General features: G+C 37.7%; 1 protein-coding gene across 5 annotated transcripts in view; it reads left to right on the forward strand.

The window, feature by feature from the left end:
• lrch3 (leucine-rich repeats and calponin homology (CH) domain containing 3) overlaps nucleotides 1-18,355 on the forward strand; it is a 50,319-nt gene that overhangs the window by 2,872 nt on the left and 29,092 nt on the right. For all 5 annotated transcript variants that reach the window (XM_079873954.1, XM_079873957.1, XM_079873956.1 and 2 more), the window contains exons 2-6: nucleotides 12,339-12,483; nucleotides 13,757-13,883; nucleotides 13,971-14,076; nucleotides 14,162-14,298; nucleotides 16,531-16,640. In XM_079873954.1, the coding sequence (XP_079730080.1) occupies nucleotides 12,339-12,483; nucleotides 13,757-13,883; nucleotides 13,971-14,076; nucleotides 14,162-14,298; nucleotides 16,531-16,640 (625 nt within the window). The remainder of the gene's footprint in view (nucleotides 1-12,338; nucleotides 12,484-13,756; nucleotides 13,884-13,970; nucleotides 14,077-14,161; nucleotides 14,299-16,530; nucleotides 16,641-18,355) is intronic.

Raw genomic sequence — 18,355 nt, forward strand, 5'->3', positions numbered from 1 at the left:
TACAGAGAGCACACATGGTAGGCTATGTTGTGTCTGTGTCAATATTGATCGTCTGTGCAGTGCATGCTGGGATCCACACAGATATCTCTGATTTCGTTCTCATCCAGAGGCAGTTCACAAAAATGTAGGCCTAGACTGTTGGAATGAACTGAAAAAAATAAAGAAAGGAGCTTTTGGTTCTGGAGCCCCCAAAATAGTTCTATTGCTTTGCTGTGAGTTTGTTATGGTTTGCAAATGACAGATTGTGAGCGCCATAGCTTTGTTTCTGCCAGATAGTTTATGGTTCTTTTTTTAGCGAGGTCATTTTACGATGATAATAGCAGTTTAACATTGGCTTTTGATTCTGACTGATAGGTTAATCAATTATGTCAATAATAAAAAAAATAATAATAAATTGTTTAACTACACTGTAAAATCATCTTGTAAAATTGACAGGAAAAAGTGACCGCTCTTATAGTCCAGGGCCTGAATTTCATTTTGGAAAATAGGGGGTGAATTCCCCCCTTAGGTGTCTTATGGGGATTTTTAATTTGATAAATTACGTTTATCTCACCTAAATGTATGCTCACTCTATGTATGTATTTGTGTTTTTACAATGGGGCAATTTTGTTGCGCATGAGTTTACACAGCACAAGGTAGCTTGATTTCAACCTTGAATTAAATTTACAAAGTAGGCTAAACAAGAACAAATAAACAAATTACAAGCATAAGGTCTGTCCATCAGTATTCAGGTACAGGAAAACTGTAGATAAATTGAATGTTTCATTGTATAAATTGAGTACAGATTAATTCTTCTCACTATCTTTTGCTCTTAACATTAATGACCGATATCAGCAGGCAGGCTATATTAGGCTGCTGTCACTTTAAAGGAGAACTCCGGTCAATTTTAACATTGAGCTCATTTTTTTGTAAATTTGGAGTGCTGTCAGTACAGAGGACAATGACAAAAATCGGTGTTGCCTACACAGTGTTATCCTCTTTTTAAAATTTGCACCATGTTGACTTCAATGGGGCAAGTTTTAAACCTGCTTTTAGCCTCTTAACATCCTTTGTGTCATTACAAATGCCCAGCCATGTTGAGTGATTCCTTCAGAGTGAACGCGGTGAATCTGACTGCAGTAGATGTGAAAGATATGAATAAAAGTGATGTTAATTCAGCCAGCGCAATCGATTGTCGAGTTCACGCGCGTGATCTCAGACTGTCAGCTGTCAATGTGAACTCGACAATCGATTACTGTGGACTTCGACTGAAAACAGGAAGTAAATACAGGTATGTGCGCTGGCTGAATTAACATCACTTTTATTCATATCTTTCACATCTACTGCAGTCAGATTCACCCGTGTTCACTCTAAAGGAATCACTCACATGACCTGTGCACTTGTAATGACACATAAAGGATGTTAAGAGGCTAAAAGCAGGTTTAAAACTTGCCCCATTGAAGTCAACAGGGTGCCAATTTTAAAAAGAGGATAACACTGTGTAGGCAACACCGATTTTTGTCGTTGTTCTCTGTACTGACAGCACTCCAAATTTACAAAAAAATGAGCTCAATGTTAAAATTGACCGGAGTTCTCCTTGAAGAGCTGGCCTAATTAACGGATCCAATATACTGATACACATGCGTTTTCTTTCTCAACTGTTTACCTTCACTTCACACATCATCGACTGTGTTTATGTTAATACTCGACAAGCCGGGCATTTTGACATCATTTTGTGTGTTTCAGACCGTTTAAGCGCGATAAGCCACAAAAAGCACTCTGTTTGGTACTCACAAGCCTTTTGAGAGGCGGCTTTATATGTGTGCTCTCCGGGTATGAGCGCACAAGAACTGTCTCAGACAGAGTGCGAGTACTACCGAAAGCTTTAAAAACGTTGAATGTTTAAATTGACAGGTTGTGCATAATGAACTTTAGTAATGATACAACAATGGCCCGATTGAACAAGTGACAATTCTGTAACGACATGTGAGGAAAATCGCAGCATGCAGCTCACTTGTACAAAATATGTGGTGATGTGAAGCCATGTATGCATACACTTTCACTGTATGTGAAATTATGCATCTCAAAGTTTTCAAATTACTGATTTGATCTGATAATCTTTGTGGATTAATTTGCTCATTCAACCAACTAGCTTATTGAATAAATGTTTGCGTGAATTTCCCGCCTAATAAACGCTAAACCTGCGGGAATGAATAAAATGATGATCTGTTGGCTGGCTGTATTGAATAATTCATAGCAAAACGGCTATTGTTAAGAGTGTTTGTAAGTCTCTGTCTGCTGACTTTCTGTGATTATTTGACCTCAGATATTTCCTCGTCTGATTGCTTTGGCTGTGTTGTCCTGTGAACTGTGCCAAATGTATTGGTCTCCTGCTAGGAACGTTGAGAAGGCTCAGAACAGGTGTCCTCCCTCTCAGAGCGATTACAAGGCCTTCTGGACCGCTGTCAATTCAACGACACGCAGCACTGTTGTCCCTGCAGACTGATTCATTAACTTCATACTCCCATTTATACATTTGTGCCGTGTGTTGTATTTAGTGTTTGATGCTGTTGTTGTCTTGTCAGTTTAATTGATAAAGTTTCCTTCAAGATGATAAATAAATATTTTGCTCTTGCTGCCTTGGTAGATAGATGGAGGTTTGATTGTACGTTTTAGGTTGTTCTATTGATAATAGTTATATGACAGTTCTGTGTTTAATCAGCACTCACAATAGTTGTTAACTGATGAAAATCCCCCTTTATTCCCCTTGCCAGACTCCAGTGTTTTTAAAGCATATTTGAATTATGATTAAATAGTTTCAACTAGGGGTGTGCACGAATAGTGGAATATTTGAATATTCAATCTGTAGGCTACTTAATATTATTAGAAAAATAAAAATACTAGGCTTTTTGAATTTTATACGTTGCTTTGCTGGCCGTAAATGCTGTCAATCCATGATAAATCCCAAGCACTAGCTCACAGTTATAATTAAACGCACTGGGTGGCGCTGTGGAACGTGTTTAACAAGTTTATTGTATTTGATCAAAATGTCGTCATCTGCCTTGCGAAGTTTGGAATTACTTGGATGAAAATGATCTAAATGATCTTACAAAATGGAATTACTTTTGATCAAATTAATTAATGAAACTGAGTTATCATAATATCACCACCACAGTAGAAATCACATGAAATCCAAATACCAGTCGAATGAGGAAAAACGTTAAGCGTTCTTTCTCGTTAAACGTCATTTAAATAAATTAATATTCCATTTTTATGAGCCCAAATATTCGAATAGGCTACACTATTTTTTGAAAAATGCCCATCCCTAGTTTCAACTCCTTTAAGGACTTAATTGGTTATTTTGGCTATTTGGTTAATTAACTCATTAAAAAGATTTTTAATGAAGTGAAACCACATTGAGTTTTAGATATTTTCTAAGTCAAAGACAAATGTTAAAAACTTTTAACCTCTTTTAACCTGTTTGTGTTTAATTGACAAACAAACATGTTTAAACTAGATGAATAAACTTTTTATGAGTGAATCTCTCTAATCCTGTCAAGAACATGTTTGTAATCCTGTCAAGAACATCAGATTTGCGATTGTAGCATTGAAAATGTTGGACACATTGAAATTACACACGTTCCCACGCCACGCTTTGTTTTTGAACAGAAGCTCTTGGCCTTATATAAGCAGGCATGTGAAGTTCACTGCAGCCAACCTCTTGCTTGCGATATGGCGGCCACTTAAACGCACTGGTGTGACTCCTGTGGTCTGTTCTCAAACACATCACAGAGATGGAAAAAACAAGAAGTGCTTTTTTAGTGCTTTGTTGTCAGTTGTGTCATTTTTATGAAAAGGATTAGTCAAAATGAAAAATTGTAGGTATTTTAATCTGCCCCATAAACAGTTCTACATAGGCTACTTTATTATCCGAAATGTAGAGGTTTTTAAAAGTCACTTATCACAGTAGATTATTTTCCATCTGGTTAAAATTGACGACAAAAATTTGGACCGATTTTCGCTTTGGTCTGAACAAAAACGGCATACAGGTTCAATGGAAATGTAATTCTCTGACGGTGAGTAGGTGTGCTGGTGCTTTCCTAACGCTAACCAATCAGATCTCACTGTAACGCGTAAAATGCCCGGTCATTTCATGATCGATCGTCGCTGTCACATCAGAGTACTATAGTACTCATGCACTTCCCTAAAACATACCTTGATTTTTTTTTAACTAGATTTACAAAGTATTTTACTTCTTGTATTGAACATTTTGAATCATCTTAGCATCAGTAGCTGTTAGTCAAAAATGGTTCTTCTATATTGTTGTCAAAAAAAGCTGAGAAGATTTTTTTTTTTTTTTTCCTCTTTGGCTTAGATATGGTAGATATTTATTTTAGACTAGAAGTATATTGCTTGTATTTGGTGAGTTATTTTACAGTGCGTTTTATTGAAAAGACATATGAAAGAGATATTTGATATAGAAGGAATGGCGCAGGAATCCGTTGAGGGAGATCCTGGATTGAACATTATTGCAGCCAATGAGTTTGTCTGCTGTTGTCTTGCCTCGAGGCCTGAACTGATGACTGTTGTGTACAAGCATTTAGGAAGTGAAGTGAACTGGATATTACTGTCTGTATTTGACTGAGGCCATGAGTCTGTCCGGTTACACTCATAAAGGAAGCATAAACAAAAGAACGAGTAGATGCATATCACTCCGTCTTCGCTCATCTCAACCCTGTTGTTGCGTCATTGGACGTTTTCAGAATTAGAGCATCAGCAGCATGTATAAACAGATCATTAATTCTTAAAGGCTTAAGGACAAGTGTTTTAAATCCTGTCCTGATATAATCTGATCCGACTTTGCTTGTTTAGTGGGTGTTTGCTACAGTGCATTTGTAAGGATTGAATTAGTGTCTAAAAACCAAGGGTAAATCTCAAAACTCTTTGCTCCTAAAAATGTTTTTTTTGTTTTTTGTTCAAAATATAATTTTAATTTTATCTAAAAAATAGATGACCTGGACATGTTCTTCACCCTCAGATTTTAGATGCTTGTGCTCATCTGAAAAATCTGCCCAGTTTATTGTATAAGTGCTTGTATGTTTTGAGTTCTTCATAATGGATCCAATCTGCAGATAATGCCAGTGTATAGCTGCTTTTCCACCGTTGGGCCGATCTGGTAAGGAACGGTTCCAGTTGTATTTCCACTTGAGCCTGGTATGACACGGCACGATTACAAATCGTTCTCGGCCTGGAATTCTCAGCACGGTTAGCTAAACGTACCGAACCGTGCTGGTAGAATCTGTGAAGTGAAGTCGTCACTCAGGATTGGTCACTTCCCAGATAGCACAGGTACATTAAAATGGCTGCTAAAGATCTGTTAATCTGCTGTGTAAAAACATCTGATAAACATCCTAGAAAAAGCAGTTTTACGTACATTCTATATCTTAAACATCATAAAAACATCTTCTAAATGTCTATATGACATCTAACAGGAAATGTACTAGGGCTGAAACGATTAGTCGACATTGTCGACAATAAAAAATTGTCGACAAATATCTTTGTTGTCGAGTAGTCGTTTGATCTCACGTGACCTAATGTAAGGGCCTGCAATATCGCGATTTGACCGCTACGACGCTGTAGCGCTAGAGTCTAATGCAGCCGTTACAAATGCTATTGCGGTAGAAGAAAACACAGCGCGAATTATGACGGAGTGCAAACGAATCCGAACTAGCAGGGTGTGTGAAAGTTTCACAAAACTTCAAACCAAGAATACTGTCGTGTGCAATACATGCAAGGCGGAACTGGCTTTTCACGGGAGCACAACATGCATGTTAAAGCACTTAAAGAAGAAACACCCCGGCACGAGACGAGCCGGTGAGAGGTGAATGTTCTCCAGCTGGAGCTAAATAACTAGCAGTAAATCTCTTTATTAGAGAATGCAATACTACTAATAATAGCAATAATATTAACAATAATAATATAATTACAGTAATGTGATGATTTATTTTTGCATAGAATAAAACTTGATCGAGCTTAGGAGTCAGGGCTTTTTTTATTATTGTAACTCTATTAGGTAACGTTATTACAGTCTTATCACTTGCCTGTATGTTATTCCATATTTATGAAGACTTAAAAAAGGAGATGTTATGAAGAATATCACGTCAGTTAATGTTTTATACTGTAAATTAAAAGGTGAATGAGAATGTCTCTGTCAGCTCAGCTCAATTGACATGTCAATTTAAAAAAAAAATGTTATTCTTATAATAATTGTTTGCAGTTTAAGTTTATCTGTAATGCAGCTGATAATTTTTTTCTTTTGAAAGAGAACAGAATATTTAACCAATGCTTAGAGAGCATTTGTGTGTGATTTGAGTTGGACAGAAATCTGAAAACTTAAAGAGAATGACCTGTTTAGTTGGCTCAAAGTTCACCAAAACAACCATTTCAAAAGCTAAAGTGATTTTCTTTTTTTATATTATAGTTAGAATATGTATAACTCAGTGTTTTAACTAATTGAAAAGGCTGAATAATCGTTCCAAACGTACTGATTAGTCGGCGAAATAATCGACGATTAGTCGATTAATCGTTCTAATAATCGTTGGATTAATCGATTATCAAAATAATCGTTTGTTGCAGCCCTAAAATGTACTAGAGACATATGGCAGATGAGCAAACATGCAGATTGCAGATGTAAATGCAAGCATCAAATAGACGTCTCCGAGATGTACTTGTATAGAGATGCACCGATTACAATTTTCTAGGCCGATTCCGATTTCCGATTTTTCATTGAGTTTGACCTGCCGATACCGATTTTAGCCGATTCCGATTTAATTTTTTTCTAACCACTTTACAGCACACACACATATTTATTTTCGATCTTTTCTTTAACCATTTCACGCGTAAGTTTAAAATATTCTAACTGACACCCCCACCCCCAGAGTGAGTTTTTTCCAGCCGAACGTTCCCTTTAATGTTTCCATGGCGACGCGTCACGCGATACACCACAGCCACAATAATACTGTATAATGACAGATGTGTCGTGTCGCTTTTATTACGCTTTTCCTTTATTCAAAATATTCACAAACTTGCTTACCATGTCATCAACTAGCCTATCTGATATTCCGATTCTCAAATACGTGTAAGTGAGTGTGTCTTGATCTATAACATGAGATGGGCGCCGCAATGTTGTCCTGCTGTCAGTCGGACAGCACGTGAATTCATCAGTTTCTCCCGAAATAAATGCAAAAAAGTGGCCGGTGAACTGAGAAGAATAGAGTAAACTTTATAGTTACTTCCACTATGTTTGTCTGATATGAATAACACATGTAGCAGCTAGGCAAATTATATTTGAATTAGAGATGCACCGATTGATCGGCTGGTGACCGGAATTGGCCGATTTTCACGTGATCGGCCATGACCGGCGACCGGCCGGTCAGTCTGATATATGCCGATTTTATGCCGGTCAAATGCACTCGGGCGCCGCATGATTAACCTTTTGAGCGGTACCGTCTCATATATGGTATTTTTATTTATGTGCTCCTGCCCTGAGTAATGTTACGGTGCCACATTTAGAATGTTCAGTGACATCGCATAACTGCCAGATTCAAACTGTGCTTTCGCGCGTTGGCTGGCGCTGAGCCAGAGTCGGACGCGTTCAGCGCTGTCATATATCACAACTAAGCAGTGTTTTCAGCCTCATAATGTTTATTTTAGGTTTCAGATATTTAAATACACATAAACACGATTAAATCAATACATTAGGAGTTTGTAAAATACACACTGATGTCTGTGGAAGCAGCAATAACAATCTATTCAAATATAATTTGCCGACATGTGTTATTCATATCAGACAAACATAGTGGAAGTAACTTAACTATAAAGTTTACTCTATTCTTCTCAGTTCACCGGCCACTTTCTTGCATTTATTTCTGGAGAAACTGAATTCACGTGCTGTAAATCCGACTGACAGGACAACATTGCGGCGCCCATCTCATGTTATAGATCAAGATTATTTATAAAGGTTTTTAAACGACCAAACACACTCACTTACACGTATTTGAGAATCGGAATATCAGATAGGCTAGTTGATGACATGGTAAGCAAGTTTGTGAATATTTTGAATAAAAAAAGGAAAAGCGGAATAAAAGCGACACATCTGTCATACAGTATTATTGTGGCTGCGGTGTATCGCGTGACGCGTCGCTATGGAAACATTAAAGGGAACGTTCGCCTCGAATGAAAAAACTCACTCTGGGGGTGGGGGTGTCAGTTAGAATATTTTAAACTTACGCGTAAAAGGGTTAAAGAAAAGATCGAAAATAAATATTTGTGTGTGCTGTAAAGTGGTTAGAAATTTTTTTAATCGGAATCGGCTAAAATCGGTATCGGCAGGTCAAACTCAATGAAAAATCGGAAATCGGAATCGGCCTAGAAAATTGTAATCGGTGCATCTCTAATTTGAATAGATTGTTATTGCTGCTTCCACAGACATCAGTGTGTATTTTACAAACTAAATGTATTGTTTTACTCGTGCTTATGTGTATTTAAATATCTGAAACCTAAAATATACATTATGAGGTTGAAAACACTGCTTAGTTGTGATATATGAATATGACAGCGCTGAACGCGTCCGACTCTGGCTCAGCGCCAGCCAACGCGCAAAAACAGTTTGAATCTGGCAGTTATGCGATGTCACTGAACATTGTAAATGTGGCACCGTAACGTTACTCTCAGGGGCACAGAAATAAAAATCCCACATATGAGACCGCACCGCTCAAAAGGTTAATCATGCGGCGCCCGAGTGCATTTGACCGGCATAAAATCGGCATATGTCCGACTGACCGGCCGGTCGCCGGTCATGGCCGATCACGTGAAAATCGGCCAATTCCGGTCACCAGCCGATCAATCGGTGCATCTCTATACTTGTATTATCATGGCTGTCTGTTGCCTGGCTACCAGTTTCTCTGTAGCTGGTTAAGCATGCTATTTGAGTGACGTAATAATAAAATTCAAAGCAATATCTGATCATTCTCCATTATGTGGTTGCTATTTACGTCAGTAAACCGTTGTGTAACCAAGGCAACGACTGACGCATTTGTATTACATTCCAAAGAGCAGCCGTTATCATCCCCTCAGTGGAAACCTTAACCGTACCAGCTGGCCCGGATCGGCATGGAATGGAACTGTTACGCATTGAAAACCGTTCGCCCCGACGGTGGAAAAGTGGCGTGTGTGTGTGTGTGCGTGCGTGCGTGTGAGCATGCTGGTTTTAGGTAGCACTCTGTGTTGGAAGCAGACATTACAGTCAGCAGCACTTCCTGTCTTCCCCATCCCGGATCTCTGCACAGCTGCACAGTTACAAATATATATCCAGTGTGGATTGAAAAGCCATCAATACATCCACACACCTCCAAGACACTGACAAACAACATCTACAGGCCACAGATCGACACATTGACCATGAATACAAAGCCCTGATTCCACTTATTCTGTCCTGCCAGAACAGAGTTCACAGACACACAATATATGATTTGGAAACCTGTCTCAATCTATTTGTCCTTTTGACAATATTTTAATATACATGTTGATTTTTATGCACTTGTTCTAAAATGACTTCATAAAGGGATAGTTCACCCCAAAATATAAATGTTTGGCATTACTCACCAAGTTGTTCCAAACCTGAATTTCTTTCTTCTGTTGAACTGACAAAATACGTAGATTCATAAAATACAGGAAAAATCAAGGCATTTTTTTCCAATTTTTTACATAATTTTATTGTGGTTTAAATCAGAGATACTATTGAAATGGAAAGTATTACTGTGTCTTTATGGTACTATAATCGCCTTGGAATTGTGTAGATATGTTAAAGGTTAATTTTTAATGAGCAGTTTAATGTTGAATTAATATATCGTAAATATTTTAATTTGCGTTGTCAAGTTACCTTTATTTATATAGCGTTTTATACGATACAAATTGTTTAAAAGCAGCTTTACAGTGATAACAGGAAAAGGATTCAATGATGCAAACATAGTTCATTTAGGCTGTACAGCAGCGCTTAGTCTAAAAGAAAATAGTGTCATCGTTCAGCTGAAGTCAGTTCAGTGTTGAATCAGTTCCGTTGTGAAGATAATCAATTATTAAATTAGTTAATTTCATCTACCTTATCTCTCATCTACATTACCTCTGCATTTCTCTATTTCTCAATGAAAGGATTAAACCAAACCAGATCTGAACATTCTAACAATAACCATAACTAAAATTCAAAAACACCCACAAACGCTCACAGCTGCCATGTGTTGTCTAAAATTTCCTTAAAATGTTCAGCATCTCCTGTCTGACGTCTCTCTCTATGCTTTGCTATTATTAGGCAGTCTGATGTTGAAACGAGTGTTTGAGCACCAGTAAGGATACTGGCCTCTTTCATGCGTGCCAGAACAGAAAAATGGACACTTATCTCGCTTTTAGTCTGGCAGCTATTTTTGGTGGTCATGGGGTCTTACTCATAAGTGTTTGTGAGTGTTTGTCCTCTGGGTTTAAAGCCTGAGTCTGTGTGTTTGTGCATGCAAATATAGAGTTACTTTTCTGATGATTTCTGGATTGGTTCTAAAAAAAAAAAAGATCCTAAATATTAATGCATAAAACACGTTGTTTACCCCTAAATGAGACTGTCAAAAAGTTGCGTCTGGCAGCAACCAAGCGCTATGTAGCCTATGTGTACCAGTAGTACTGTTGCTATATCTAATTCAGATTTCAGATGCAGTTTGGATGATTGCATTGAGGCTATGTTAACAGAAGTATATTAAAGTGATATTTTATTTATAATTAGTGGATGCATCCTGTATTTCGACTTGTGTGTGCATTCAAATACATTCAAATTCAAAGGAATCACTCACATGGCTGGGCACTTGTAATGACACATCAAGGATGTTAAGAGGCTAAAAGCAGGTTTAAAACTTGCCCCATTGAAGTCAACAGGATGCAAATTTTAAAAAGAGGATAACACTGTGTAGGCAACACCGATTTTTGTCGTTGTTCTCTGTACTGACAGCACTCCAAATTTACAAAAAAATTAGCTCAATGTTAAAATTGACCGGAGTTCTCCTTTAAAGGGATAGTTCACCCAAAAATGAAAATGCTGTCATCATTTACTCACCCTCATGTTGTTCCAAACCTGTATGATTTCCTTTCTTCTGCTCAACACAAAAGAAGATATTTTAAAAAAGATTGGTAATTAAACATTTGCTGGTCCCCATTGACTTCCATAGTATTTTTTTTTTCCTACTATGGAAGTCAATGGGGTCCATCAGTCGTTTGGTTACTGACTTTCTTCAAAATATCTTCTTTTGTGTTCAGCAGAAATAAGAAAGTCATTCAGGTTTGGAACAACATGAGGGTGAGTAAATGAGGACAGCATTTTCATTTTTGGGTGAACTATCCCTTTAAAGTGACAGCAGCCTAACAAACCTGCTTCTGTCTGTGTGCTTAATGTTAATCAAACAACAATAGACAGAGAAAATCACTCACTGCTTTTGTCTGAATAACTTTTGTAGCTTTAATAAGAATCAGTGAATTTATTTTGTGCAGTTTTTTATTTATTTTACATTTGATCATTACATTTCTGTTGGTAAATAAATCTAATATAGGCCTACCTGAAACCCTAAACCCCCTGGTTTACACTGACGTTAAAATGACGTGTGAAATGAAGAATGTGTAACATATGATGTTTATATCATTTTCAGTTTTTAAATCTATTCAAAATTTATTTTACACACTTAAAGCATTATCGCATCGTAGATCGAACATCGCATTATTTAACCAGTTATTGCATTTTTCTTCAATATCGTGCAGCCCTAATAAGAGTGCAATAGAAATTTCCATGATGGTCAGCAGCTCTGAAAGTACGAGATCGCATATTTTAGGTTGCTGTCTATAATTATTATTTTTTTTATATTTGATGTATTTGTATGAAGTATTACACAAATAGGTGTAAATGTAGGCTACATTTCGTTTCAGATGTTGCGATTGGCCATTGTGGCTTGCGGTTAATGTGCCTTAATATGTTGGATCTTACTTCCAATATTGGCCAATTCAGATTAATAGTGGTAATAAAAAAAAGTGGGCTAATATATAATAGTGTATTTTCATTAACCTGCAGGAGAGTAGAGCAGAGTTTTTAGATGGTTTTCAGAGACTTGTTTCCAGCACAATGGTCCAGGAATGAGCCAAGAGCTCGTCAAACACGCTTACGTGAGCGAAACCAAAGACAGGTGTGCGGCTTGTCTCCTGCAAGACATCCGTTTCTTATTGTCTTTTTGTTCATCTCTCTTTCTCTCTGCTATCTATCCACCATCTCCCCTCAGATCTTTCACGAAACCGGTTGACGGAGCTGCCGGTGGAGGTGTGCATGTTTGTGTCGCTGGAGAATTTGAACCTGTACCAGAACTGCCTTCGTTCACTACCAGAGAGTCTGATCAACCTACAGTCCCTCACCTACCTAAATATCAGGTCAAATCCATATACACCACATTTATTACACACTCAATTTTGTAAAACATTGATATTGAACAATTTTAAATGTTTGATACAACAGCTAAATGCTAGCAGTGTTACCACAAGCTAAAAATGCAAAGATGCACACAAAACTCACACAACTTTTGTTTGTATCTCTTTAATTTGATTTGTTCGTGTCATTTATATCAGATAAAAAAATCCAATCCATTTGTTCTTATAAATTAGGATTTGAGAAGATTCTGAGATTTTCAACCATGCATTATTTAGCAATTCTAAAAAAAAGCTTCCAACCATCTAACAAGGAATTCATTGTAATTTACATTGTAAATAACTCACCAAAACCATATTTTACTCACAGTTGGTGCACAGCAAGTGTTACTTAGAGGTGTTTACTAAGGCAAGCATCACTATTACTATTGCTTACACTTAAGGTTAGGTATTTGAACAATCTCCAACCCAAGTTCTATTTCAGCTAGTCATGCACTGCTTGTTTTTCAGACGTAATTACACTTCATATTGTTTGGCTTTTTGGAAGTGTGTGAGGTGTGTTATTACTTTAAGCGATCTGACTCATGAAATTCGCCTGAAAGATAAAAAAAAAAAAATTCCCACAGACATGCATTGAAGTCCATATAGAGACATAGAGATGTGGGCTCTTTTGACTTAGACCAGTAAGAAACCACCTAGCAACCACTTATAGGATTATTTATATACTGTTATTGTATGTGTTCATATTTTAAATCAGCTTTGATTTTTATATTTCCAATTAAGTCATTTTGTTGTGCTTTTGTCATCTCTTTATTAGTTTTTTTTTTCATATTTCTATTTAGCTTTATTTTAGTTTTAGTAATTTTAATACTTTAACTTATTTTATTTTGGTTTGTTGCCATGCAACATTTCTAGTTTACTAAGTTTAAAAGGGTTAGTTCACCCAAAAATGAAAATTTTCTCATCATTTACTCTTATGCCATCATGGATGTGTTTATCTGAAGAAAGTAAGTCATATACATCAGGTATGGAATGAGAGTGAGTTAATGATGAGAGAATTTTCATTTTCTGGTGAATTATCTCTTATATATATTTTTTTACATAATATTTATATTTTATGTAAATTCAGCTTTATTTAAATATTTTTATTTAAAAAAACATTTGAATGGTTTTAGTTTTAATTGGAACTCTTTAGCAACCACACTGACATTTTCTTATATCTAGTTTTTGGGCATGATTTTTAATTTTAATTCCCATGATTCTCTTTTTCTCTCTGCAGTCGGAACCAGTTGTCCACTCTCCCCGCTCATTTGTGCCGACTGCCGCTCAAAGTTCTGATCGCCTGCAATAACAAGCTGGTATCACTGCCGGAGGATCTGGGCAAGCTCAGACAGCTCACTGAACTGGTGTGTGGAACAGTTCTCTCTTAAACTCTGTCGTTTATCTTCAAATTTTTTCTCTCTCATGCACATTACTCTCTCTCTCTCTTCAAGGACGTCAGCTGTAATGAGATCCAGACTCTTCCTCCACAGATCGGTCAGCTGGAAGCTCTACGTGACCTCAACATCCGCAGAAACCACCTCGTTCGCCTGCCTCCTGGTCAGAATCGCAGGCACCTGCACCTGTATGAAATGAGTGATGTTTTCTAGTAGATGTGTCATTTCTGTGTTGATTTGGTTTGCAGAGTTGGCTGAGCTGCCATTGGTCCGACTCGATTTTTCCTGTAACAAAGTAACGACAATCCCTGTATGCTACCGCAATCTCAGACACCTTCAGAGCATCATTCTGGACAACAATCCTCTGCAGAGCCCACCTGCACAGGTAACACATGTCCCTGTTTTGATCCACATTAAACATCCTGTTTTACTTAGAAATAGGTCACTTTATTATTTATAATTTTTTTTATAAGATGCTGTTTTTAAAGCCTTTTGAGCCAACTGATTTTCAACTGTGTAATCTTGCTGTTTGAGCATGAAAAAGATCTGCAAAGTTACAAAGCATAAAGTCACTAGTTCTTTTCTATATCACTAAGCAATGTTTCTGAACTCCCTGAAATTTTTTCATAGGGCTGGGCGGTATGGCGATACATATCGTAGTGACGGTATAAAATGTGTTTTGTTACTGATTTTGCTATATTGTGTGTATTGCGGTATGTAAATATATGGGTAGCACAGCAATATTGACACTTTAAAGTGATGAAACGCATGAATGAGCCAATAAAGAGTAGGACGAGCATGATGTTAAAAAGTGTTAAGCTGTAAAAAAGAACTATGCGGTAGGGGTGGGCGATATCTCGATATTTACGATATATCGAGATATTTTTTAAACTCGATATGGATTTTGACATATCGTATATATCGATATATTGTTTATATTTAATTCTGATTTCGCCACTTTGCTTGTTTGCCTTCTCTGTGCTGTGCTCGCCCTCGTCCTCCTCCTCGTCCTTGCTTTTGTTCCCCCTCCCCTCGCGTGTTGTCTCATTCAACCAAGTCACATCAATCTTTCCCCGCCCAGCGAGTGCTTGAAGTGCGTCCGAAACAGCGCGCGATCACTTGTTGGTATTTTTTTGTGTAGCGTCGCCTCTCGCCGCATTGCTTTTGTTTGAGGGCGCTTAACACACTCACACTTAACATGCTCCCCTGTAGAAACGGGCCTGGCAGCTCGAGCCAGCTCTAGACACGGTGAAAGTTTCCTGATTGTGACGGATGGCCGAATTTACATGACACATTATAAATTAGCATTAGCCTACCTATTCTGCTATAGATACAGTGCCAAAAAGAAGAGAAGAGGATAAAGACAGAGGTAAAGTGATGTAATGAATGAACAGTTTATCTAATTGCATAGTAGTAAGATACTGTAATTTAATGGCAGTTATTTTTACCTTAAACTTTATGCTAGCAGTTGTTCTGAGTTCCCCAGAGGCCCCAGACAGTGTGATTTTGTAACAATCATGTCAGTTTTTAGACGCATTTTTATAACTTTTTTTTAAATTAATGTTTTACTCTACAGTTGTGCAGTTTTTGGGGGATATATGGCATTTTTTTAATTTATTTGCCAAAATTAGTAATGATATTTATATACAGGTTTATTAAAAATAGTGCAATATGTATTATTTCTTCCTTTATTTTACAGTTAAATTATTATTTTTGTATACAGGGATTTTTTTTTTTTTTTTTAAATGTCGCAGAAACACTTTGTTCCTACATGAACTGCCTACTATTTGCACTTCAATAAAAAAAAGACTTTGTAGTATTTGGCATATTTGTTTTTTCAGTAGTTTTTGGGGGGTTATTTTTCCTGTAAAGATATCGAGATATATATCGTATATCGAGATATAGCAAAATATATCGAGATATATTTTTTGCTCCATATCGCCCAGCCCTACTATGCGGTGCTTGCGCTGACTGACACACAGCGCAAGCGTGTGCGCGGAAAGCTGCGTCTCTCAGCATGTGATCGCGAATTCAGTTTTCTGTCATGGCTTATTGTGCTCAGTGGCCGAATACACACACAATGATGGCATAATACCCATCATGTGGAGTATTCACAGTCAGTAAACACAGTCGATTATATCTCAAGTGAAAGTAAGCAGTTGGCTGTAAACCAGATGTGTATCAGTAAGGATTTGTGCATTCGGTCTTAAAGTGGCAGCAGCCTAATATACCTGCTGCTCTGTGTCGTTAAAGTAAATCAAACAGAAGAAAGAAGTAACTTTACTTTTGAATGAATAACTTTTGTAGCTTTAGTAAGTATCAATTTATGTTTAATTCATACAGTGAAGACTATGCAGGAATTTATTTTTATACTTGATTATTCAATCTCTGTTAAATAAATGAAAATTTATATTTTTAAATTCATTTGTTATATTGTATTTGTCCTATTGTTTGTTATTTGCTTCTTTGTTCTCATTTTTAATAACAAAAATATATTGATGTATAATTTTACCATGAAATAAAATTTCTTATAACGTAAAATAAGATTTTGGTCATAAATCGCCCACCCCAATTGTGAGAAACATGTTTATTGATGTGTTTCTGCATCTTCCTACAGATCTGTATAAAGGGAAAGATCCATATATTTAAATATCTGAACATGGAGGCATGTAAAGCAGCATCAGACCTTCCAGACTACGACAGAAGACCAATGCCCTTTGGATCCTGGTGAGAACGTACTTCATTTCACTGGGCTTTGTGGGCATAATGTGGATTAAACTTTGATGTGCTCGCTGGTTTTCACTCGCACCCACATCCAATTTGAGCCAATGTTTATCGGCTGTGTCTCTCAGAGGACACACAGAGCAGGGTGATTTTGCAGATAAGAAGGGAGGGGAAGGAAAAGACACAGATTGAATGAAAGACTGGAATGATTGCAATGAAGGTATGAAGAGAGGAGAGATTGCTGCACCGGATGACGGTAGATGAAGTGAGGTGGACATCAAACTTCTCAAGTGGCAGAACCATGTTCATACGATAGCTAATTTTGTTAAATTTTTTTTTTTGAGTAATCATACAATTGTTTGCTCTGTTGCAATAAAAGTAAACAAAAAATATATAAAATAAAATAAAAGGGTGGAAAAAAAATATCACATAGACTTACACTGAAGGAGGGACCCAAGCCATATCTAGACACCAGAATATCACAGAGACTTGAGAATAGGCTTTTTTGATTTGTGCCATTAAGAAACCACCCACAGCTATCAGATTATGTTTTGCTTGGTGGAAATTAAATAATAAAACAAAACCAAACAGACTTGGATGGAAAGAAAGACTCAAGGCTTTTATTTCAAGCCTAGAAAACGAAGTTCACAGAGATTAGAGAGTGGGCTTCTTTCATTTGGGCCAGTAAGAAACGTGTTTTAAAACCACTTTAGAAATATTTTGAAATTTGTACTATATGGCCAAAGACGGGCATTTTGACATAATTTTGCCTGTTGATCTGCGTATGCGTCGGGTCTCAACGCGTTGTTTTGTGTTTGGAGCTCCATCGATTTGATTCATAATCCGTGATTTTTCTCTTTAAACTCACTTACAACGAACATTTTCTACTTTTCCTCAATGAGAAGCACTGCTGCTCAAACCTCATAGTTACAACACGGACTGTTGAGCAGACGTGTCTCAAACCGATTAGTGATCCAACACCGGTTTTCACCTGTGGGTCACGGCTGAGCGCGTCTTCTCTACACTCACTTACAAACGAACATTTTCTCGCCTATCGTGCGTCTACATTACACCCGTACCACTAAAAAGACGGATTATATCCAAGACTTCAGTCATAAATTAGTATTAATATTGATAGCATCACTGGTAGCGTCGTTGCTAACTTACTGTCCATCTGTTAAAATGGCGAATATATCAGATGTATGTTGTCTACCTTTTTGGTGCAGGTGAGGACACATTCGAGCTGCACGCGGTGCAGTCTGAGCTGGAAGCTGTAGAGAAGCAGATCCGCGACCCTTTAGAGAAACAAGCCGAGCTGAGAGACCGGCGTTTAGCTCTTGAAACAGCACGCGCCGATGCGTCGATGAGAGACCGGCGTTTAGCTCTTGAAACATCACGCGCCGATGCACACAAATCAGTGACTAACATTAGTAATCCGCTGACCCCGACCTCGTCTACTCCGTGCGTTTCTCAGCATTGGTCCCGAGCGCCTAGGTCACGATCAGCCATGGTTTCATTCACTCCGGCTCCGACACGCCACCACGAAGCCTGGCTGGTTCCGCAGCGGAAGACGCGGGCCAGGACCAGAGCAAGAATCTCTGTGCCCTTCCCGGTTTTCGAGATCTCCACCCAGAACCGCTTTTCCCCTCTTCGCGAAACGGAACGCGATGCTGTGATCATCGGCGATTCCATCGTCCGGCACGTCCACGCTACGTTAG

The sequence above is a fragment of the Squalius cephalus genome (assembly GCF_949319135.1).
Source record: "Squalius cephalus genome assembly, chromosome: 6".
Lineage (NCBI taxonomy): Eukaryota > Metazoa > Chordata > Actinopteri > Cypriniformes > Leuciscidae > Squalius > Squalius cephalus.